Source organism: Xenopus laevis, chromosome 1L (genome assembly GCF_017654675.1).
Source record: "Xenopus laevis strain J_2021 chromosome 1L, Xenopus_laevis_v10.1, whole genome shotgun sequence".
NCBI lineage: Eukaryota > Metazoa > Chordata > Amphibia > Anura > Pipidae > Xenopus > Xenopus laevis.
The window spans coordinates 51,779,960-51,806,753 of NC_054371.1; the positions used below are offsets into that span (position 1 = coordinate 51,779,960).

A 26,794-nucleotide genomic window follows, 5' to 3' on the forward strand; every position below is an offset into this window, starting at 1 on the left:
GATTAACGAGCTAATCCAACTAATTTGGTATTGCCAGTAATCAGTGCTGAGCAGTTACATGCATTCAAATTAGCAAAATTATTTTTGCACAGCCAGTTTTTCAGATTTGATTTAATTTCATAAAACCGAATACTGCTTCACTAAAAATCTTTGTTCAGAAAACACCCCAGTACTCAGATGTTCCTGGGAAATGAAAGACATACCACCGTTATCTTTTTTGTTGAAACAGGAGTAAATTATTATGTAGGCTGCGAGGGGTTCTTAACCTTTTTATATGACTGTATATTTCAGTTTGGTAAGATTTTTTACTAGGCCTTTACTATGATATATATATATATATGTAAGTATTTATTCTGGGGTGTAGTTTTCCTTTAGGTAAATGGTAGATAATCGTTAAAGGGGCATTATACCCCCTTGTTTATTTTTTTATAAAGTATTAATAATTGACACATTTCACCTAGACCCCACTCTTAAAGCCATGAAGGAGAATTTGTTGGTGTGGGCTAACCTTCCCTTATTTATCTGGGGAAGAATTAAACATGCTAAACATGATATTTCTACCCAAATCTCTGTTTATCTTCTACAACTCACCAATCTTTATTTCACAGATATTCTTTACCTCCCTAGATAAAGCACCATCAGCCTTCCTGTGGGCCAATATACCCCCAGATTTGCTAGAGCCAAGCTTAGAGCATTGTTTAAAGAAGGTGGCCTAGGTCTCCCACACTGGCAATAATAGACGCATTTCTGTAAGATCCGTATGTATATTTACATTTTTGATCAAAGGCCATTACTAAGAACTTAGTTTTCCATGGTAAAAGGACATCATCTGGGCAGGCAGAGTACCAACATGCATACGATTTATCAATAAAGCTTAATGACCACAAGTTGAATGATGATCCATTTTTGTCTAAAGGTGGGGTTTAGAATTGAACTTGATGGCCTTCCCCTGCTTCCAAGTAAACAAGGCTTTGGTTATTCCAGCTTCTCAGTTGTATGCCATATTAAGGCCTGCTATTGACATACTTGGTATTATGAGCACTATTTTGTAGTCTGTGCTCAGTTTTTAGTGTTCAAGAAAAAAAATCAAATATGGAAACAGATGCTGGAATGTTTCGACCTCTCACTATTTAATCATAGGCTAAATTCCTATGGTATCCTACAGATAAGTGCCTGGCACCACAAAACACATATAGCTTTTTAAAGGCATGTAAATGATAATACAGATGCCTTGTGGGACATTCACTAAGAATCGTAGTTGCGCTGGCGTCCATTGCGCCGCACTTCGCCAGGCGTATTTTCGCCAGCGCAAATTCACTAAAATCCGAAGTTGCGCTCAGGGGTAGCGTAAGGTTTCGAAGTTGCGCTAGCGTTAATTCACCAAGCAAAGCGAAGTTACGGTAGTGATGATTAATTTGCATACGGCGCCAAAGTTACAATGGAGGTATTTGTAGCATCACTACACAAGCCTGGGAAACCTTCAAATCAGCAAATAAAATTTTTATTTTGCCCTACACATGTGCCCACTGTATAGTTAAATTGCCATGAGTTAGGAAATGTAGGGGGGAAGGAGGGGAGCCCCAACAAAAATTTTCGATCTTTTTCAGCCTATCACCCATAATAAAGTAAAAACACCAGCGTTTTTTGGGACTTTCTACTCTATTCTACTCTATTGCGTTTCGCCTGGTCTGAGGTGGCGATGGAAGTCTAGCATAAAAGGTAGAGTTCAGAACAATGCACGCGTTAGTGAATTTGTGTAGTTACGTCCGTTGCGCAAATTCGCCAGGCGTAAGGGTGCAAAGTAACACTAGCGAAGTTACGCCAGCATCCGTTAGTGAATTTGCGAAGTAACGAAAATGCCCAACGCTAGCGAATTCACGCGTTAGGCACTTCGGCGCTTAGTGAATAGGCCCCCTTGTTTTTTACTCTAATGGCTTGCTATGCTGGGATTTCATTGAAGTGCATGCTCACTGTCATACAATTTGGGATTTCTGCCCAGTGCTGATAAATAAGCCACAGTTTTTGTAGATGGTTCCATTTTCTTGTAGGTTTCTGCAGCAACAAAGTCACTTTTTACCATAAATAACTGTACATGTTGATTTTTCTAATAATACAAGTTATCAGATATGTATGAGGACAGTTTAGTTTTACCTCTCCCCAAGAAGCAGGTGGTGGCTCCACTGGTGGGTAGAACTTTGGTACATCCCATGCTACTTCAGACATGTACCATTTGAAATCCTTGCACTTGAGATGTTTACGGAGCTCCTTTTGGGATGATATGTCTCCAGTAGAAAGATGTCGGTACTCTGGTCTTCTCTGATAGATGTACTCTGCATACTCATCCATCCATGTCTCAGCCACTCGCTTCAAGTTCTAAGGATTAAGTAAAGAAACTGTAGCTGTAACTTAAGATATTGTAATATTTTATCAATATACAGAGAGTACATGGAAAACAAACAATTGCCTTGCAAATAGCTAATACAGCATTTTACACCAAATAATTATGACCTTTATGTTATAGAGTCAGATTAATGGCTCAATTAGTTTATTAAATGAAAAAGTACTGAAATGTAACTGCGCTGTTGGAATTAATGAAACCCAAATGAATCAAGAGCAGACAATAAGATTGCTTTTCTGTTAACCTTTTATTGTTTTCAGCGACAGCTAGGCTTTTCATAAAGTGGTTAATAAGCTGAAGGTTATGTTCTGTTTGGAGTTCGGTGTAATTAGAAATGAACTCTACAGAGAAACGTATCACTTTATATATTTGTAAATAAGGCAGTTTCTTCATAGAAGAATATTTAGAATATTTTGAGCAGTAATTTTGCAGTTTGAAGACTTGGGCAAAATAGTTGGTTCAAATGCAGACAAAGTAGAAGTGCCTCTGTTGTCAGAAAATCCTCTTTAAAAATGTGTCCTGGTTTTGCTGGAGATCCCTTTAGCAGCCCCTTAAGAAATGCTATGGGAAAAACTTTGTTCATCTATTCTGTTTATCCAGATTGACTTCAGACGGAACTTACTTGATGGTTGAATATTTCCCTTTAACTTTAGCAGATTACGTGAGATCTGAAGTGATGTCGTCAACGGCTGCATTCAAGCAGCATAAAATAAAACACGTCCCCTTTATTTTACACCGCTTTTACGCAGCTCTAAATTAGCTGTGAAGTAGTTCAATTATAGATGCTATGCAAACAGTTGTTGTGCAGTGTGTTATTACTGGTATAATATACCACAAGTACAGTAACAGAGCATATAAACCATCACACACAGAACCTGCTTCTCTTTAAACAAACACCAGGGATCATATGGAGGGTGGCAGCCTAGTTCTACTATTTCGTTTTGGGTTAAAACGTTCCCTGTGGTCGAACACGTGCTGTGCACTACACAAAGATATATATATATATATATATATATGTAATCAGTCTCACTCAAGCCTTTGAATGCTACAAGGAAGGAGCAAGTCGGATCACACATTATTTATGCACCGGTTCTCTTCACCGTTGTGGTTTTTCGTGTTCCACTTAGGAAAGGTTTTTTTTCCCCAAGAAAGAGGTTCACTGCTTACTCAAACACTTGGATATATTATTAACTCTACTTACAGAATAAAATCATATAACACACTAAAGTGATATCCTTCTCGCGATTCCAGTACACTTTTCCCCTTCTCTTTTTCAAATTTCAGCATAGATTCATCATGGGACATGGGTTGGTATGTTCAGTTTTGCAGAGTACTCTTCAAGTTTAACTCTCTGCCCTCCACTGGCTTGTAGAGGATGTTGGGAGCTGTAGTAACACTAGTTTGAGGGCTGTGTGTGGATTCTCATCCTAGGTGTATGACTTTAAGACTTAAACTGTGAAAGGAATTCTCAACTCAGGTAATAATTGCATGGGTATTATATTCAAATTCCAGTACCCAATTTAATGACAAAGAAATGCTAATTCATTGAGGGGGATGCCAAAATATAGGCACCTTCAAGTGAATTGCTTAGTTTTTTCCCAGGTCAGTGTTCCTTTTTGGAACAAAATTAACAGCCTAATTAATGAAGTACTGGGCCCCAAGCATAGCACTTTGTCTATTCCTGCTGTGCGTGACGCCATTTCCACCCAGAGACGCTACTAAGTGCAGCTATCTTTCACCCTCCCAGCTCCATTGCTGTATTGAAACAGTAAGTCTCTGGCAGTGACTGGGGAAATTTTTTTTTTTACACAAAAAGATTTAATTTATGATATAGGCACCAGAAGAGTGTGTGCCCTCCCCAAAGCTGCTGCCCTAGACACATCATTGGCTAGGCTTATTCTGGACATTGCCCTGAACAGAGTTACTATAATGTTTCTTGCAACACACTTACCTCGTCCTGTCTCATTAATAACATGGTTTGTCAATCAAGCAATCAAGGCCCTTTATAAGCCTGTGCCATCAAACTTCCTGTTGCTTGATCATCTGAGCCCGATCTAGTCTCCGACCTGCGTCTGCGTTATTCCTGATTCCTGTATCCCCTGCCTGGCTCCATGTCCGCTAGCTGTTTTCCTTGCTCCTACCTTCCTGTTCCCACCTGCTACCCGACTCCTGCTGTTGTAGATTTCCTTGGTTCTGACCTCTGGCCTGTTTCTCCACCTTGCTCTTCTGCTGCCTGCCATTGGTCCTAAGCCTGCGTTTGGGACTTTGCCTGCCTGCTGCCAGCCCGGGCCATTTTGCAGGTTTCTGGACTTGCCTCTCTCCACTACCAGCTTAATCACAGGCCTGTATTTTGTACTTCTGTATGTTATATTATTTTCTCATTTTGCTATTAAATCTCTTATTTTTGCTTTACCATGGCTTCTGCTAATTTTACATCCATTCAGGGGTATTTCTGGGATTACTTTGCAAAAAGGCTCCAGCACGGTGGTCACCCACCTGTGGCAAGACATGACACTCATAGCTAAGTCGGAACATCTGAGTTACAAACAAACCCTTAGGCTAACAACTGCAAGTTCAAATCCAAAACCTGTGATTATATATATATATATATATATATATATATATATATTTTTTTTTTTTTTTTTTTATCTTCTTTTCCTTTCAGCATTTTCCCTTCTTCACACCTTTCCTCTCCCTTCCTTGTTTGCCTCTGCAACTCTCTTTTTACATTCTGCTTCCTCTTCTTTTTACATTCCCTTCTCTTGTGCCTCAATTTCCTATCTTTTACAGTCAAACACAGAGGAATGTTTGTTGATGTTTTTGGGTTGCTTTGCTTCCCCTTCAACTGGCTGCCTGACGTCTGTGCATGGCATGAATGAATTCAGGAGATTATCAAGCCATTATGGAGCTAAAAAGTGAACCCAGTGGCAGAAAACTGGGCCTCTGTTGCAGATTATGGGGCTTTCAGCAGGATAATTATTAGAAATGCACATAGTAATGGTTAGACCAAAAAAATGGATCATTCTGTTCTGTGGCCAGCAATAACGTCCGCTCTAAGTCTCATCCAGTGTTGGACTGAGCTGGTTGGACACAGGGAAAAAACCCTGTGGTCCCCAGTCTTCATGTGTGGTGCTGACCCAGAACTGCTCCCCTGCTGCTCTCCTCTCTCATGGCCAGTCCCAATCACAGGGGAGGAGGGAAGTACACACCACCATCGGCCCTTTAGTTCACATGTAGAGCCCTGATAGTCGCAATCCTGATGGGCCCCAGATGCACTAGTCCGACCCTGGTCTACGCTAGCACTTGTGGAGAAATGTGAAAACTTAATTCGTTATAGGCTTTAATAGCGCATTTTAAAACACGAGCCATGAATATCCTGTAAATGATATCGTTAAAAAATGATGATTAGTGATTTCATTGGTTATATTTGAAGCTTAGTGATGTCATTTCTGTCACATGACTCACTGAAACTTGTGTATTATAATAAATAAAGTACTCCCTGTTGCAAAATATGAGAAGTCACCTTGGAGTTCCATGGCCTTTGGCCTCGTGCTTTTATATGGTCACGAAACTCCTCGGTAACTTATAATATACTTATATTTTACAAGAGGGGGTACTTTATTCACTATATAATCTACTTTTGCCTTTCTTTTCAGGTCTCCTCTTTCTTCATTGTTATATTTCCTTACCTTCTCTCTACTCCTTTCTACATATTAACTCCTTTCTCATTACTTTTTCTTCTTATCTCTCTGTCCTATATGGTCCCAAGTTATTTTCTATTATCACTTTTTATATCATGCTACTCTGATGGTCACATGCAGTTCTAACATCCTCATTTAATCTGCCTGTGTGGCTGCCCGGTCACAATAAATATTGTGTGAGTTAGTCAAACTAGGGCTGGATAGATTTTATTGTTTCATTTTTCAGATTTGACTCCCTGCTCTGGGGAAATTTTGATTAATATATGATTAATATAATAAAGAAGACCTTTGATGAGTAGACACACATGCACATATCACCAACCGCACCCCAGAAGGAAGGTCAATGGACCTCCTGACTGAGTGCTGTTCTTTCATCTTCTATGCCAACTTTGCCAGCCAATGCTGTAGTTTGTTAGCATGGATGTCCACAGCTGTCTTTGGCTAAGGGCAGCAGGTTTACCAACACAAGCACGACCATTCGCTGCCCTTCCAATGACTGAAATGATTTCAATCTCCATAAATCAGGGCTAAATAATTAATTCAGAGAGATTTTGGGGAATCTTACAGTACGTCCAAAACAATCTGAGCATCTCATCTCCATAATTAAATGATGATGATAATAAACAATATATTAGGATTCACACTGACTGATTTCTTTTGAAGTGGATAAGAACCCTTCCTATAAATGAGCTGAAATTCTTCAACATTGAATTGGTAGTTCACATAAAACTAGGTGTCGTGGCAGTCCTTTCTCATATCTTATTACAACAGAATTGAGAGGGTTTAAATTTATGTTTAGTTGTATTACTCAAGACCAGGGTAGCCTAACCCAGTTTTCAAGGTATCTAAATTAGGAGAATTCGAGGAATCACCTTTATGACCCTAAATTTGTCTATTCGGTTATGCCCTTCATTTTAATGACTATTTCTTATTGTCGGGTACATTTTCCCTTTGAAAAGGAATCATGGATATCCAATCCTAAATAGCACAGTGACCACTTTTTGAATCCTGATCCACATTTTGAAAATCCCTGCTCTAGACTGTATGTCTAGTATGTTTCCTACACTACCAGGAGGACATTGTGTATCTGTGATAATAGTTTTCTTTATGTCTATGCACAAACACAGGAGCAGATTGAGCAGATACAGACAACAGACGTTGCAGTTGCCTGAGAACAGGATATTGATTTACATGATGTGGCATTTTTCAAGTGTAAGAAGCCCAGGGAAGGGAATTCCCATATGGTTGTCTGTTCAGTACAGAACCCTATCAAATATACATAGCAATCTACTATTACTGGAGAAGACTCAAAGTATAATTTAATGAACCATGCCATCTGTGCTCAGGATAAAAGTGCTGCTTATTTATACAAACATTTCTGGTGCCAGCATCTCTTTTGTTCTGCATTTATTGGATATCAAGTACAATACAGCTTACATGCAACAGAAGGAAATATCAGAGTCATGGATCAGCTGAAAACAAGAAGCTACAGCAGATACAACTAAATTGGACCTGCCACCAGCCCATAATGTATTTCAAGTCAATATTGATAATAAATCAATAATGCATGGATCTCACATCAAAATCAGCAGCACAACTCTTTGTCTAAAAAAATTTGTTTGTGGGCTTGTTCACATTCAATATCATATTTGCATATTGTATAGTCTTCCAAAACAACGGTGGCAATAGTGTATGCAATGTATATAAGCCCTCCAGACAATTTTATAGTAAAGTGATATTGTGGTTTTTAGAGGGATGTGTCAGTATCACTTTATAAGCTGGTGCTCTTCCTGCTTTTTAAAACAAAACCAAACCCTTGTCTTGTCCTGGGCACCATTACATATCATCAGTTTTAGACACCAGCAAAGAGGTGATCTTTGGTTGAACCCCAAAGCAGGTGCCATGGGAAAAGAAATGCTGGAACAGGATATTAATAAGTAATGGGAGTGTGAAAGGCTTCCGGACTAGAGCAACCCTTGAGCTATGGAATAGTTTGAGGACCAATGGTTGGATATTTTTCAGAGAGGGCCATCTCCCTCCTAAACTGTATACCTAGATCCCTAAATGGTGATTATGTGATTTTGTTCCAATTACACTAAAATATCAGCCAGAGAAAAGAAACTGAGAGGAGCAGAATATTTACTGAATGGCTAATAACATGGGTCTGTGGATACAGCATATACCTAACAGCGTGACATTAACATTTTCTTTCTCTCTATAAATACGTATCATAGTGATCCCGTCTCTATAAAGCTGCGGCTTTTATTTGCCACCATGTGTTATGTTCTCATGTTAAGAACTTTTATTAGTCCTGCTGAGTTATTATTAAAATGCTTCATATCCCTAAGCAGCATGCTGGCTGGAAGAATTGCACTCTTATTATTTAATTTAAAACACCCAAGCATTGGGGATGGCAGTGTGGGATTCCTTCTAATTCAGTCTTAAACACATTCTTTGGAGCTCTCAGAGATCCAATGTAAATGTTAAAAAAATAAAGCAACCATATGGTTTAGCAGGCGCCTGACAGATCTGCATCTCCCTGGGAGTTTTTTGTATTTGCAGGGGAATTTCCAAAGAAATTACAGTTCTTAAATAGAGTTACCAACTTTTACTTACATTCAAGTCATTATTTTAAAAGATATTAAAACAGCAAAATAAAGCTTTAATTTAAAATAGAAGTGGTACTTTAGTGTTTTTTTTTCCTGTGGACACAAATCACTGCTGGTTGCACAGTCAACATTTCTAGGCTAATTATGTTGCTAATTCTAGTCTAATTCTAATTCTAGGCTAATTCTCTCCAGAATTAGTAATTACCAGCAGGTTCAGCCTTTGTTATAGCATTTCTGTATAGGAGTGAAGGTTCAACAACAATCATATTAAGTTAAAGAAGTCATCCCCTGAACTGCTCTTCATATCTATGCTATGTGATAAATGATGTCTGTGTTTGGCCAGCTCTCCCCTTAGTGGCTACATGGACCCAACCTACATAGTATGTTGTCTAGGCCCCAGTACACACAAGCTTACCTGGTTCTGTGATCCATACTTGTCCATACTGGCCAAACTAGCTCAGTTTGGTTTGACACCTTGAAGATTTGATAATGCCATATGGACTTCTAGTTATCTACAACTGTGGCCTTTTCCAAAAAAAAATCCAAATTATTTAAAAATTAACTGATCTACTTCAAAATAAGTTTGAAGCTGACAACACCAGGTTTCCACAATTCTTCGTTTCACTGTTAATATTACTGAAATGATGATGAAAACCCTATTTAGTACACAGCATTGAACCGTCAACATAATGGAGTGGAGTGCCAGTGGGCAGTAATCCTTGGCAACCAAAAACCCTTGGCATCAAATTCTTGCATGCATTGTTCTACCTGCAGCTGGCTGTTAAAAGCCAATCATCGATATGTGAGGGTGAACGCCATTACAGCACATTGCAGAGAGGTTGTATGGCCTGATAACCGGATGATCCCTCCACCTCCGTTCTGGCCGCGGACATACAAATTCAGAACAAACTTGATAGTGTGGATGACATCTCTGTATCAGGAATAGGGGAAAATAAACTTGAATAAAATGAATAAATCTTTATTGCTCCATGTTAAAACACAAAAGTATAAGCTCTGAATTTGTTAAAAGCCAATCACTGATTGGTTGCTATGGGTTACTGCTCACAGGCATATTTGCCCACAGTTCAAAAATGACCCCCTTGAGGCTCTTGCCATGGGTGCAGAGTGACCATTATATAGGGCTCGCTATTGGCAAGTTACCCCTGTAATAGTCGGCCTCAGCATGAAAGACAGTTAGAGCTAGTTAGCATGGGCAGCTGTCTACCCACCTAAAAAGGTTAGTGGGGGTACTGTCACTAGCAAATATGTTGTCAGTTTCTGAGAATTGTGAAGGCCTGAACTTTTGATAGACATGTGTCCTTTCAGTTCCAGGCTGCTTACAGTCCGCACCCCTTAATGCCCACTGGCCTGCTTCATTATCATCAGTGACTATACTATCATTTCAGTCCCTTGGCATTGTTTACTAAATATTAAGGTGAACGAAAACTCCTTTATTTCAACAGAATTGAAACTATTTCAACTACAGTGCTGCTAATTAGGGAATGGGATTACTTATGAATTCACTGTGGTTCTAATCAGGATGTCTAGCCAAAGGGATAGCCACTGCTATGTACAACAGTTAAAAGGATTTCGTAATGCCTCAGACATTATTAATGGAGAGACTAGACTTTTTTTGACTCTATCAAATTATAATTAATTAAAGTACAGTGGAAGATGTATTGAACACCATTATATTAAGACTTGCTGAGAAGTGAATATTTGATCAGCATTAGCATGCAGCAAATCATTGGATCTAATGAGCCTGATTAGTGGTAAAATAAATTGGCTGTATAACTGCTACTAGAAACCAGGCACACGTTTATTGGCGCTGCATATTCTTGTTGTCTGTGTTATCGCAGACACGTCAAGTCATCTGCATTTTTTGTACTCTGTAAATATTATGCACCCAAATGCATTTAAGTGGCAACCAAATCTACCGAAGCAGTTGAATCATGGAGGCTTGGCCTTGGCAAAACAGAGCATGGCTGGGGGCGGGTCATCATGACCAAAACTAACCTGGATCTGAAAGGATCCAGGTTGGTTTCACATACTTTATATGCCTAATCATTTTTGCCTTTTTTTCCCTCCATAACCTCCAATACAATACTTTTGCCGCATTCTGCTCTTGTTCTTTATATTTAAGCCTTCCCACAAATCTAAGCGGCTTTCATTAAGTCAACATTTTCAATGGTTTTAAATAACAATGCAACAAATCCACTATTTTGTGATTTGCCCAAATCCTGCGTATGCAAATTGAGGTACAGAAGGGACAAAAAGAACTGTGTGTGCAGCATGGCTGATAAAACACAATTTCCTTATTTGTGTGATAAAAAGTCACGCAATTTTATGGATTTGGATTCTGTTTGGCCAGGCTCTAGGATTCAACTAAATCCTGCTGAATAAGGCTGAATACTGGCCAAATCCTAGATTCAATGCATCCCTACTTTTAAACTTATTTGTAAATGTATTCATTATTGAAAGCAGCATTTTTCTGACTGTATATATTCTGTGTTGGTTCTGACTGCTAAAACAAAAAAGTAGAGGCTAGCTGATTAAAGGAACTGAAAGAGAACTAACCTCTGCCAAATTGTTTCAAGAGTCAGAACCACAGAACTTTCCTAGAGCATAACTATGGGGGCAGGGATATGCACACGTATACAGTTTACATACAAACTGTACCACCAACAGCTGTTTCACACCAAATGCTTCAGTTACACGCCAAATTCAGGCATGGGATCCATTATCTGGAAACCCGTTATCCGGAAAGCTATGAATTATGTAAAGGTTGTCTCCCATAAACTCGATTTTATCCAAATAATAGAGATTTTTAAAAATGATTCCCCTTTTCTCCATAGTAATTAAACAGTACCTTGTACTTGATCCAAACTAAGATATAAGTAATTAAGTGATGAGCAAATTTTTTTGGATTCACGTTGAAATGACGCACTTTGTCATCTGCAAATGTTTCGCGAAACGGCGGCAGAAATCCGCAGCAAAAAATTTTGCTGCAACAAAAACCACAGGTCCCTGGCATTCTGGATAACAGGTCCCCATGCCTGTATCACATTTACTGCAATGTAGACACTGTTTTTTTGTATGATTTATAGACTATAGAGCCAATGTTTGTTCTGCTGCTGTTGCTAAATTTGCTTCTATGCACTATCACTCTCTTCTTTGGACTGCTATTATATAACTAAGCTATATTTTCTTCATGGCACAATAGATGATATAATGTCATTTAACAGTGGATCGCTGCATATCCCGCTGGTGCTATATGAGTAAATGAATATGAACTATACAATGCTGACAACATTTTAATTGATAAATATAAACAGATTTATAAACCAATTTGCATTGTAGATGTAATGAACATACATTTCACTTACATGGTGAATGGGTTATTACATTGGTTTATATTGGTGAATGCTTAGTTTATTTAATATTTATTTTATGGTTTAATTAAAACAGATATTGCTCAATCATGCACCTTATTCAGAGTGAGTGTATATTGCCTTTATTTTAATAATAAAGTCAAGGCATTCAAGGCCATGTGAGAGTGTTTAGGGTTTGTTTCTACTTCCTTTTTGCATGTAAACAGTAATAATTCCCTGGGGGAGAAGTTGATACATAACACATCACAGGGGAGAAAGGAAACAGAGGGCTTGACTAATAGAAAATTAATATTCCAAATAGAAGCAATAATACAGCATCAATGATATACGTTGCTATGCATATGACTACTGATTTTCAGTTCAAAAAAAGCTTTATCTCTATTCTGTCATTTCAATCGAATGATCTTTATGTGATGCCTTGTCACATCCCTCACTAAGCAGATAAATTTACTGCTCCGAATTATGGGTCAACCGTCTCCGACAGACTCCATTTTAATCAAATAGTTACGCATTTTTAAAAATGATTTCCTTTTCTCTGTAATAATAAAATAGTACCTTGAACTTGATTCCAACTAAGATGAATCATTCTTGGAGGCAAAAGCTCATTGGATTTATTTAATGTTTGTTTTCTTAGTAGACTTAAGGTAAGGAGATCCAAATTACACAAAGACCCCTTATCTGGAAAACCCCAGGTCCCAAGCATTCTGGATAACAGGTCCCATACCTGTATATCAGATAATGTACATTAGTTAAAGATGAAGTAATCTCCTATTTATAGCAGATACAAGATGTAGGGTTGATGTATAGTTTCTTAAGACCAGCCTCTAAGGTCTCTATATTTAAGATTGCTTGGTCTGGACATTACTTTTCTTTTAATGCTGTATTATATTGCAACTGTATTATTTCATGACTTAATACACATTTATGGCAAATGATAGATTATTAAAGGAACAAGGTTCTCTTTACCTCCTGTATTAGTTAGTATTTATGTGGAATTGATGTATTAGATATATACACCCTTCTTTTGTACAGTGCTGTAGAATGCATATTACTAATACAGTAATAACACTCATTTTACAGGCATATCAAGTCAAATGTTGTTTTTTCATTCTGTGGCCGGTAAAGGAATGGACTACTGTGCACAAAACAGACTAAGGCAACCAACCATATAATGAACAGTTGTGCAGTGATCAGCATTTTATTCCAGCAAGGGCAGTATCTACAAGCAATGTGTATGTTCTGTGTCTTTGTTGGTTACATATATGCTTCAAATACATATAGGAAGGTTATCTGGCTCCTGCTTTAAAGGAACAGTAACACCAAAAAGTGAAAGTGTTTTAAAGTATTGAAAATATAATGTACTATTGTTCTGCACTGGTACAACTTAATTGTTTGCTTCAGAAACCCTAAAATAGCTAATATAAATAAGCTGCTGTGTAGCCATGGGGGCAGCCATTCAAAGCTGAAGAAGGAGAAAAGGCTCAGGATACACAGCAGAGAACAGATAAGCTTTGTAACCTACAATGGAATTCTTCAGAACATTTTTGTTATTTACTGTTTATCCTGTGCTTGAATGTCTGCCCCCATGGTTACAGAGCAGCTTGATATATAAACTATCGTTGTATTTCTATAACAAACACACCAGTTTTACTAATAGAGGGCAACAGTACACTTTATTGTTATTCCTGTAAAAACTTTTTTTTGTTACTGTTCCTTTAACTGATGATGGTGTGTGTGAATGTGATAAAGGCATTGGGGGCAGATTTACTCAAGGACGAAGTGGCTAATGCTAGCATCAATTCACTAGCGTTACCGACTGCAGGGACATGGGCACAGGCGTCACTTCAATAGCGAAAGAGACAGACGCTAGCGGTCATTTGTACTCTAGTGCCAAGCGAATTTTCACTCTGGTGAATGGACATAACTGCGCAAATTCACTAATATGTGGATTTTACTGAACGTTACCTCTTTCGCCAGACTTGCTTTCACCAGCTCAGGCAAGGTGAAGCCTGCTGGAGTGCATAGATCTTCCTCAATCTTCTGTGTGACAGCCTGCAAAAGTCCTGAAAATATTTTTGGGTAACCTGCTTCCCCCATACATTTTCTAGCATATAACTATACAGTGGGCTCATGTGTAGGGCATTATAACAACTCTATTTTCTCTATTAGGGTTCCCTGGACTTGTGTATTGTAATGTATTTGCTGCAACAAATACGTCCATTCAACTTTAAATTTTCTGCCGTATGCAAAGTAACCTGAGCGCAAGACCTCTAGCAAATTTGCGATAGGCAGGAATGAACACTAGCGCAACTTCACTTTCAATTGCTCGCATTGCCGAAGTAATGCTAGTAAAACGCCGCCATCGTTCGTCGCCCACAACAAAACTCTGCATTCCAGTGAATTAGCGTTGTCTAAATCTGCCCCTTATATTGTAAGCTCCACTGGAGCAGAAACTGATGTTTAATCTCTTTAAAGTTCCATATGATTTATTGGTGATATATATATATATAGAAAGTAACTCGATGACATGCAGCGTAGCATAGGGAAGTAGGGGCATGACAGAGCCGTAGGTAGCCAAGCACCTCCTAGTTGCAGGTGCGGGATTAAGTAGTTCAAAGAGAGGGTCCTGGTAAGTGACGTAGGCGGTCTTAAAAGAAGGGGTCTAGTAGGTTCCTGCTTTCCACTCCATTTAGCAGCACACTAAAACACCCACTCACCCTCCCCTTTAGGCCTATTGCATTTAGCGGAGTGGGGTGGTTGAGTACAGGAACCAATAGGTGTGTTAGTACGGGAGTTGCAGGGTTAATTGGGTCCATGGAAGGCCTGGCACCTCAGGGGTAACAAAACACCCCAGGAAGTGAATTTGGTTGGGTAGTAGGTGAGTTCCAGGCTAGTATGGCAGCTGGCAGTACTGTTGCGTTGTGCAGTTATAGGGTTGTTACAGGTTATTGTTGTTCAGGAGCAGGACCTGACTGGCAATCTGTTGGTTCTGGCAAATGCCAGAGGGGCTGCTATAAGGTCCCATTGAAAGTCACTATTTAGTGGACTGGTGGGGGCTGTTTGGGCCTCTATTTGGGCTGATTGGGCCTCTGTGTACCTGAAATGCCAGGGCCTATTTTAATTCTCAGTCTGGACCTGTTCAGGAGATAATTGTTTGTTATACAAAATTACTTGTTAAGATTTGCTATGTTTATGACATGATATTATTGTTCATAGTGTGTGAACACTAAAATGTCACTTGTTATAATAAAATGTTCTGTGGCCTTTTCATCCAAAGGCACAAGTGTTGTGTAGGTTATTAAGGGGTTTTGGAGGAGGGGCGGGGGTAGTTAATTAGCTAGGGCTGGGCAAATACCAAAGTTGTCTCTGTCATGATTACAACATGCATGTTTAAAAATGTGATCCAGAAATGCACATGATACCACCAACAATAAAGGGAAATATGAATTGTATTCCCAATCAGGGTCGGACTGGGCCGGTGGGACACCGGGAAAAAACCCGGTGGGCCCGTCTCTTGTGGGCCCTGCCAACCCAGAATCGCACCCCCATCCATAATACGAAGGCTTCTTAATGCCAGAAAAGCATTGCGTGGCAGCGCATGCGCACACACTCGAAGCGCCAGCGCATGCATACACACGAGCTGCGCTGGAGCAGCACGGGGGTCGGAGGGGGCCATGGGGCAGCAGCCCCGGTGGGCCCCGGGCCCCCCAGTCCGACCCTGTTCACAATAAAGTATACTTAAATTCAGGGTTACTTCTGAACCTGTGACTGTACTCGTATAGGCAAGATACATGGACATCAACCGTATAAAGGAAAACTGTCAATGGTCATACATACAGTTAAGAGGATTCCATCACTGTATGAAGCTTTCATGATACATAAAGCTGCAGCAGGTATAAGAATGCTTGAAAGACAAATACTGCTTTAGAGACAGATGGATTATCAGCATACAGAATGCTGAGGAGACAATCTAGTCAAGGAACAGATGGACTCCCTATGTTAGCTTCTAATCAGGACAATTCCATACATATCTTCTTATGTTCTTCTTCTGTTCTAGCATGAAGGTCGCAATGTTGGAAAGTCAGTATAGCTTGCAATGTTCATTCTTATTCTGTACATGATCTGAATAAAGTACATTGAAATACAGAATGTTTACTATTTGTAAAGCCAATAAGCAAAGGATGTAAGTAACAATGGATGGTCTGACATTTTACAATAGACAGCCATTCCCAAAGGTCATTATGGGGGCTAGTGCCAGAATATGGGTTCATGTTAGGAAAGGGAATGATCATAAGCAAAAATAGTCATTGGATTCTAGTACTAAATATACGTATTAAAGTGCTAAAATATATATACAGGTATGTGACCTGTTATCCAGAATTCTCGGGACCTGGGGTTTTCTGGATAATGGATCTTTCTGCAATTTGGAACTTCATGCCTTACTTATGCTAGAAAATCACATAAACATTAAATAAACTCAACAGATTGATTTTGCCTCCAATAAGGAATAGTTATATCTTAGTTTGGATCAAGCACATGGTATTGTTTTATTATTACAGAGAAAAAGAGAATCATTTTTAAAACTGTTGATTATTCAGATAAAATGGAGTCTATGGCAGACGGCCTTTCCGTAATACAGAGCTTTCTGGATAAAAGGTTTCCAAAGAACGGATCCCATATCTGTATATGTAAAAGTTTATCTGTATATATTGTTGAAGTGTTGGAGATACCCTCATACCATAGCATATCCCAAACTGTTTGCAAAACTTCAATAATATACACAGATAAAAGATATATTTTATGCACTTTAATACATATCCCAGATATCAAGATAGCCTCATATCAGCACCAGAAAGCAAGTGTACTACTGCTCTAGCTGATAAGAGTAATGTTTGCATACAGTATGTAAAATATATAATGCAAAGTTTTCTAAGTACAGTTGTTAGCAAGAGAAAATTTTCTTGTATACCTACTGTATATGAAATATCATTATATAGCATGTCATATGGCGAATGAAAATCAGGATATGTTAGGCTGAGCCTCCAGTCTATCTGATTCTGCCCAGCTTTATTGCAACATACAGATATCTGCCATTATGGACCATGGCTGGAAAAAGGGCTAGGCATCAGAGAAACCAGTATAGGATGGGCAACTTAAGAATCTGGTTATTATGGTTTATTGCCTGTTTATTGTCCAAATTCAGTGCTCACAATAAAAGCTCTGTGTCTTTTGTCTCCCTTCCACTGTAAACTGGTCAGTATCCTACACTAATTCTGTGCCTCCATCATGATACTGCAATGCCGTTATCACCCTTTAATTGGATGCTAAAGTCTTTGTTGATTTTGGTCGGTCCCCATTAAATGAAAAAAAAATGGACTGTATGTCATAAAAGTATAAAATATAGTTCATTTAATAATAAACATACATTTGAATAACTGGGTTTTAAAGGGATTGTGCACCATTGACTCAACTTTTATCATGATGTAGAGAGTGATATTCTGAGACAATTTGCAATTGGCTTTCACTTTTTATTATTTGTAGTTTTCGAGTTATTTTGCTTTTTATTGAGCAGCTCTCCAGTTTGCAATTTCAGCCATCTGGTTGCTAGGGTCCAAACTACTCCTAGCAACCATGTATTGATTTGAATAAGGGACTGGAATATGAATAGGAGAGGGCCTGAATGGAAAGGTGAGTAATAAAAAGTAGCAATAACAATAAAAGTGTAGCCTTATAGAGCCTTTGTTTTTAGATGGGGGTCAGTGACCCCATTTGAAAGCTGGAATGAGTCAGAATAAAAAGACAAAAAATAAAAAAAAACCTTTAAAAACCAAATAATGAAGACCAATTGAAAAGTTGCTTAGATTTGACCAATCTTTAACATACTTAAAGTTAATGTAAAGGTGAACCACCATTTAACAGCAACATTAAGGGGAAATGGCACACAGGTAGAATTTTGCATCTGTGTTGGTGCTTGCCAGGCAATTCTATTTTCAAATCCTTGTATGCAAATAGGGTTGAAACCTGGCCGGTATTTTACCGGCCTGGCCGGTACAAATGATGGTTGATCCTGATGTTATTAATAGGGAAAAAAGATAAATATATAGGGAGGCTGGTATTCTTTTCCAGAAAAGGTGGCAACCCTATATCCAAACAGTTATGTGCACTGTTTTTCCTATTAGCTTGACCCCTGCCACCCTTTAGAGAGTGATGTGCAGCCATTGCAGCTCCAGGTACCCAGCAAACCACGCAAGCATAATAGTGGGAATTATAGGACCAAGCCTGTCCATTTCCCTTAGGAGTATGGCCCATAATTGTTAATACATTCTACCCCCTCCCTGTTCCAAGCAGGATTCACATTCAATCATTTCTTGTCAAAAATTCTTTCTTCTTCTTTCCTCTTGTCTTGTTTGAAAACACAACATGTCAGTCAGCAATTAACTCAGGAAACATTCTGCCTCTCAGTTGTGCAAGGGAATTTGATTATCCTGCCGATCAATTTACTGTAATCTAGATAGAAGCTGAATGCTTCCCTGCCAGCTCTTCTGTCTTGGTGGGACACACAATGGAACTGTCCTTTTCCCAACACGTTTTCCTTTGTGGTTTCTTTAGTTCCTTCCCCGGTGGGTTTTAATGTTTGGCTGTGTATACTATAAAGCCCTGACATCATGAATTAAGTTTACAATCATGGTAATTGTAGTGGAGGTTTCTGCAGCTTCAGCAGCCCACAACACAATATGTTTCCCTGCGCAATTCAAAAAAGAAGTCACAAAACATTTCTATATTGCCGCTTATCATCCTGTTTATTCATGCAGACAATGTTTTCAATTTATGGGGATGATAATGAAAGACAGCATAGACAATTAAGCAGAAAACGCCAACACTAAATGACAAAGGCACATTCCAGATATAGCACGGGGGAAATTCAAATGCACTTTCTAAGAAGTTACATAAATTGAAATGATAAAAATGTTGAACTGCAATAATTCAAGTCTTGACAGAAACATGTTTCTTCAGCCAAACTGGATTGTTACATTTTATCTGAAACAAAAACTCAGCATGTGCCATGGATAGGGATGCTGAGTAATCAATGAGTTCCACCTGATACAGCAAACCTCATGGGTTATCGGCTACAATTTCCACTTTGAAAGGTGCTCTCAGGGGCCTCTCTGAAAGTATTGAATCATGCGTTCCCATAAATAAATATATAAAACACGCTGCGCTGTGCGAGTGAAGATATAATGTAGAGTCCAGAAAAAGACAATCATGATGGTAGGTATGGCAGAACTATTTAATGTGATCTTTAGAACTGTATTTTAATGGCGCTATTCTGCACTGTATGAAGTCCACATTATCTTAAATTATTATTTCATGTAGTTCCTTCCATGCAATCAACCCCATACATTTGCTTGCCGCATCTTCCAGCACATTTCAAGTTTATATCCAACCAATAGACAGAGTACGGTGCTGCCATTATATTAAAATAAAAATAAAATAATTCTACTATAAAAAATAATCCTATCCTATTTCAAGAAAGAGTTGATAAAAAGACTACCAAGGAAGGAGAGACATTTTGCAATCTAAGTGGGTAAGACAAATTAGTTAATAAGTGATCAGTCATTTAAAATAATTACAGCACTGTCTATAAGTGGCAAGTTAAACAAAATCTTCCTTTGACATGAGTGGGCAAGTACTGTACAGAGACGTATATTTTGTGCCACATATTTAAGAATAACTACTAACAAAGCCTTAGGTAACAGAAAAGATCATAGTTGTCAGGGAAATGACTGAGATGGTTTGCTCTACATGTCTAGCTTGCTTTTACTGGGACAGCAATCTATCCGCTGCTGACTGTGTTCTCTATATTTTCAGTCTACTGCTTTCACTGGTATCTCCTGTTTTCAAATCTTAGTTCCTACTAAGGGGTATACTGCCCCTTTAAAACTGTTGTAGGTGGTACAGTAAGTGGGCAGTTTTAGCAGGGTAACTTAAAGTATGACAATTGTATCAGTTGGTGCTGGTCCCCTGTAAAAAAAAAATCTTCAGGGCCTCAATAGCATTTGGGGGGCAAAAGTGTCTTAGAAGGGCCCATTTAAGATTGAATGTGCTTTTTTATTTAATGATACCCATGTGAGTTTACTAATCATGCAAATCTTGGTAATCTTTGTATGCAGGCGCGTAACTATAGAGGAAGCAGACCTGCAGCACTAAAACCCTCCCTCCAACACTCTCTTAAAAGAAAACTTTGCGTGCGTGCTGCATCAAGCGGACGCGCACGCTCAAGCAACAGGCAGGGGAGGACAGGGGGGCCAATATTTTCAACTGCTCACTATTCCCCTCCACCCCTTAACCACACAACAGACTCTACCTGAGCCTCCCTCTCCCCCAGGTCCTCTGCTGTATGAAATACAAGTTATACTACTGATGACACTTGTAATGCTGTGGCTCCCTGTTTCTTCAAGAACAACTATCATAATGGGAATCCTTTTCTTTGTAGCTCGCAGGCACATAAGAGAGGTAGAATCAAAGTGGTGACAAGTTAGTGACAACTCAAGGAGTCATGGTTGTGGTTCTCTTCTGAAAAACACACTGACATGACAGTATGTACAGATTTATCCACCAACAGCTGCTTCACCCAGTGCACCATTCTCATAGTAAGTATAATTAAAGGAAACACAATGTACTATAAAGGAGACACATTCTATGTGCATAACATTGCCTTAAACAAGGGGCTTTAACCCTCAGTCATAGAATTATGGGCAGAGCCATGCAAATTACCCATTTAACACAGAAAGTCACATTTTGCAGACTATTTAAGCATAAAAACGACATACTAACAGGCCTGAATTTGTGGAAAGGCCACCAAGGCCCAGGCCTTGGGCGGCAGGATTTTAGGGGGCGGCATGCTGCCCAACCACACCCTCATTGGTCCAGAAATACTGGGATGCGCAAGAGATACAATCGTTTTTTCCTGTGCGCCAATCCCCATTGCTCCAGTCCCAATGATGAAAATTAGTGCGAATAAAAGGGAGGGGATGGGGGCCTAGGGGTGCCCGCTATGTAGATCCGGGCCTGCATACTATAGGGTATACTTTCCCTTTAATTTCCTTGTCTGGTAATGCTTAAAGGCAAACTGTAACTTTTCTTGCAGTTTGACATGTTTCTATTATTCCAGTACAATGTCCTAAAAGTATTGTAATGATACTTACTCTTGCAAGACTTGTTCCTGTTGGCACTTTGTAAGGCACGTACTTCCGGTATATGTGACCTACTCTGGAACAAGGGACGTCATACATTTCTCCACCACACATCCATACCTATAGGCATAAAAAAAACAACTCATTAGCATATTCATAAAATAATCCATCTCTTTGCTTCTATCACTAGTTTATTTTTGTGTATCTCCACACTATGACCTTGTTTATATGTTTATATCATACCAGCATATTGTTAGAACTATATAGTTTTTAAATTAAAAAAAACGCTTTGAAAGAAAAGCAACTTCAACAATGATAAGGTTGCTCCTTATGTAAATGTATTAGTGTAGTGCAGATGGCCTTAGCTGTATTTTCATATGCTTGATTAGAGAAGCAAGTACTTTTGAACCCTTATTGGCTACATGAATAATGGTTTATTCTTCTGGTCACCATCCTGTAAACACAAAATATAAAACAAGAATTTACTTAATATTTTTTGAAAGCTTAAAAGGGTTAGTTATATTTGGGATACATTGATACTTAAATTTATTGAATGGTTCTTTACAGGCATACAAATCAAGCCTTGCTATTTACCTGTATTTTCTGTTTCTGCCACTATTTTTGATAAAATAAATCCAGTTGTTTTATAAAATGGCGGGAGTTGGAGTTTTAGAGCATATTTTGGAGTCAAAAATCTATTTACTAATTTTTAGTGATTTATTATACCCCGACCCTGGAAATAGCACAAATCCGAAAATACACCATCTAAAACCTGTCGAGGTAATGTAGAAGTCAATGGCAGAGGTCCTTTGAACCATTTGAAGATGTTAATAGCTTTCATGATGTTCGAGTTTTTTTCCGAGGGTTGCACTCTATCAATTTGAGCGATTCAAGTTTTTTCCTGCGGAAAACTCAATTGATTCGAGTTTTCAGGTTGTTAACCCTGAACTCGCTTATTCAAGTTTTTTCTTAAAGAGGAACTTTCTTGAAAATTAAATATAAGCTTCATCATACTGAAATAAGAAACGTTTTAAATACATTCAATTAAAAATTTTGCATTGTTTCTGAAATAATCAAGTTTATATTCACTATTCCTCTCTTTTCATTATGTCTTCTTGCAACAGTTGGGTGTCAGATATTCATCGACAGTTAGATCCAATATATCTTATAGGGGGTCTCCTTTTGCCTAGAAGATGTATTAGAGCTTACTCTATTAAAATGACCTAACATCATGTCTCTCTACATGCAGAATTTGTGCAAAAGTTATTTTATTAGATTTTGTTTGTACTGGAATTAGTTATTTGAGTGAGCTCTAATATATCTGCTAGGAATGGAAGCCCCTGTATAAGATATATTGGATCTAACTGTCAATGATTATCTGACACACAGAAACAGTACAGAATTTTTAATTGATTAAAAAATACTTAATTGAATAAAGTTTCTTATTTCAGTACGATGAAGCTTATATTAAATTTTCATTGTCATGATGGTTCCCCTTTAAATTAGAAACCATTCAAGTTGTGAGTTCATTTAAGTTCTTTTGAGGTCTAGTCTAAAAAAGCTCACATAACTAAAATTCAACCTTTGATTAATAACGTCCTTATTGTATTTTTGTACTGTTACAGGGTCTGGGGCAGCTTGATGTGAGCAACACTGGTCGAGGCACTAGAGAATTTACAATTTGTAACTATTTATGAATTTAAAAAAATAATACCTGTATCTTGTCGTAACCCTGCACTTTCACTCAGATCATCACGTTAGATCCCTAAGGAAGATGTTTTATATATTCATGGTGTATGCCATTCATTGGGACCAGTCAGATTGTATTTTTTCCCCATTTACCTTGTGTGCTATTCAGTGTTGTTCCATAAGCTTCTCAGAAGTCGGAATATATTGCGGTTGTTGTTTAATCAAATCTGTAGTTTGCATTATAAATGTGGTATTTGCGGAAATCTCTTCCATTTATATACTCTTCCCTGTGCTGTTGTCTGAAAGATATTGCCTGACCCTATGATTTAAATTATATCTATAAGGCTTTTTTTCTTGAAAACTGAAAAATGGATTTAATATAAGCCAACGGACATCATGATGTTTGTATTTGTAATCCTATTTTGATATTTATTCTGTTTATTCCGCAATATTTTTTGCAATAACTTTTATATTACTCTGTGTTTATAAGGTTTAATAATATCCTTTGCATCTTATTACTTTTTATTACTGTTTAAAGGTTGCTTGACTGCCTTCTAGGAATTCAATCTTGTTGGCAAAGTATCATCAAATCACTACCATCTTTCATGAAAAAGATTCATCATCTTACCGAAAACACTAAAGCCATATCCTCAGAAAACTATACTCTGTCATCCCTTAATACTATATTATGTGATAGATAATGTGAAATTTAGTTTGGGACTCAACCCCTTTGTTCTTTCTTGTTTTCTACCACTGAATCTTTGCAAAAATATGTATACTTTATTACAGGAATCCCCAAACATTTTGACCTGTGAGTCACATTCAAATGTAAATATAAGATGGAGAGCAACACAAGCTTGCAAAAAGTTCCTGGGGTGCCATTGTGATTGACTATTGGTAGCCCCTATCTGGACTGGCAGCCTACAAGAGGCTCTGCTATCGCCTGTTCAGGAAGTGCAGGTAGCTCCAGGGTTCCCCTGCGTCCATAGGAGCAGCAGCAGCCAATTCATAATGGAAAACAGAAAGGACTGAGCAGTGCCAAGCACAACTATAAGGAAGTACAAAGAGCACATTTGGATACTAGTATCTTTAGTGATTTTAGGTGCAACTCACTGTGGGGAAAAGCACTCATTGCTCACTATACTTGCATGTTGTTTTGCAACTTTTTCTATTGTACACAATATACCAAGAAATTTGGAACCTTCAACATTGGACAAACAATTGGAAAAGGTCAACCTATATCCTAGTACTAAAAGGGAAACATTAACGAGTGCCGTAATTACTGCACTCATCTTACATGCCAACAAGATACTGATTCAGAAATCTACTTATACTGATCCATCAGTATATGGACCAAGATGTACTGGGTGGTTTTAAAAGAGCTTAACTGACTATTTTAGACCATAAAAAACTTTTAGACCATAACAAACGTTGGTACAGGGACATCCTTTTTGAATCCTCAGGAATCTAATGCAGACCAAGAAGCAACAGTGATAATTCTATGTCAACTAGCCTTTTCAACACTAGTAAATAGTGTGGGAAAGAGGTAGAGGCAGTGAGAGATGTCATTTTATTTGGCTCAAAATCTCTGGAGATGATGATATGGCATGAAAATAAAATGCAATTGCTTCTTGGGAGGAAAGCTATGGTAAAACATGACAAAATATTTAAAAACAGAGATACCTTATTTACAGTGAAGGTTGATATTGTCAGAGAAATTGTCTTCCCACCAGTAATACAAGGCAGCAAGAGTTGGACTATCAGAAAGGTTATGCACAGGAAAGGGAACGTTTTGAACTGTGAAAAATGTTTGAGAAATATGTTGAGAGCTCCTTTGACTGTAAGAACTCAAGGAAATAAGATTCCTCACTGGAAGAACTGATCGTTTAACTAAAGCTCAGTTACTCTGGGCACATAATGTGAGGGGAGGACACATGGGATATGACTGATTCTGGGAAAGATCAAAGGCAAAAAGAGCACAGAAAAGGCTAAAATGGATAGACAGTATTACTGAAGTAATAATCTTGAACTTCCAGAAACGCAGTTGCTGACAGACAGACCTGCATGCTAAAATCCATGAGGTCACAAAGAGTTAGATTCGACTAAACAGACTGCAACATGGGACATTTCCATTTATACATTGTATTCCTGAGAGCTTGCAATATCTTTAAAATTTGGAAATGTCTTAAAATGGGAAGTGCACTAATATATCTAGACACCATCATGCTTTCATCAAGCAAAATAACTACAGTCTGCAGAAAACCATAATCCACTAGGGCATGTTTTATTTCTTCCAATCAATATGCCACACTTGATACTGTATTTGAAGTTACTGCTCTAATTACTAGCTCAGTTAAACAGCAGCTGTGGCCTACATAATATATCACACAGCAGTGTATAACAGGTCTGGCTGGCCACAAAGGGAGTAGCACAAACCAATTTAATTAAAACAGGAAAAACTTCAGAAGAAAGATATTAAATTAAAGCAGATCCAGATCTGCTTTAAACTGAAATACTAGCCTGCTAAAAACAAACTTACATGCAAATGATCACTACTCGGTAATGCATAGATTTAATGACAACATTTAACTCAATTTTTAAATAACTGTATTTAAATTGTTTTTTTTTTCTATAAAACAAGGCTTAGTTTGCACAAAAATATCAGCAGATGTTGGCAAACCAGTCATATGGCTGATTTCTTCATAGACACAGTATCATACTACAGGACATCTGAAGCCCCACAAGAACCTAGGCAATTAATTATGTACCTAATGAACAAGGCTGCTGTACCTCTAGGTCAGTAGAGTATGTGTAAATACTACAAAGTACAGTACACTATTGGGACATATTTATAAAGCTATGTAAAATTTGAGATCACATTTTTCTGTAATTTGAAAAAACACAGAGCAAAAAATTTTTCAAACTTGAATTTAGAATATGTATATATATATGTATATATGTATATATATATATATATATATATATATATATATATACAAAGTAGACAAGGAAAAAGGCAGCACTCGTTGTATAAAAAAGTGAAAAAAGTGTATTAAAGATCAGAGTTCATTACATAACCTGTTGGTGGCAGAACATCTCTCTGCCTGCGACGTTTCGGGCCTGCAGCGTGCCCTTTCTCAAGCATAACAGGATAATATCAGTAACACATGCCAAACATTTAAACATCTCAACAGGAAATGACATCAGGCTCATTAGCTGTCAGCATTTTTAACCCATTCTCTGCCATCCCTGTTGTTAAAGGAAAACTATACCCCTCAAACAATGTAGGTCTCTATTAAAAGATACTGAGTAAAACAGCTCATGTGTAAAACCCTGCTTCATGTAAATGAACCATTATCATAATAATATACTTTTTTAGTAGTATGTGCCATTGGGTAATCATAAATAGAAAATTGCCATTTTAAAAAATAAGGGCCGCCCCCTGAGATCGTAAGATTCACTGTGTACACATACAAACCACATGTAAGGTCACATGAGCCAATTAACAGACAGAGTTCTGCCTTTTGCTTCCTCACTTCTTCCTGTTACAGTTAGAGTTGTAGTATTTCTGGTCAGGTGATCTCTGAGGCAGCACACAGACCATCACTAAATGGTGGCTCAAGGAAAGAGATGTAAAAAGGCAATATTTATGTAAATATATATTCCAGTTTGGTAAGATTCTTTAATATGTCATTTAATTTGATATAAACAATCTGTTGCTTAAGTATTCATTTTGGGGGTATAGTTTTCCTTTAAGTAAAGTCATAAGCAATTCACCTTTGGGAATTCAAAAATCAAATCTAGCACACCT

At 38.1% G+C, this 26,794-nt stretch overlaps 1 protein-coding gene across 1 annotated transcript in view; it reads right to left on the reverse strand.

Annotated features, from left to right (window-relative positions):
• Positions 1-26,794, reverse strand: part of LOC108698938 (polypeptide N-acetylgalactosaminyltransferase-like 6) — a 547,280-nt gene that overhangs the window by 34,740 nt on the left and 485,746 nt on the right. The window contains exons 8-9 of the mRNA XM_041589177.1: positions 21,307-21,414; positions 2,152-2,373 (exon numbers count right to left, since the gene is read on the reverse strand). Coding sequence (XP_041445111.1) covers positions 2,152-2,373; positions 21,307-21,414 — 330 coding nt within the window. The remainder of the gene's footprint in view (positions 1-2,151; positions 2,374-21,306; positions 21,415-26,794) is intronic.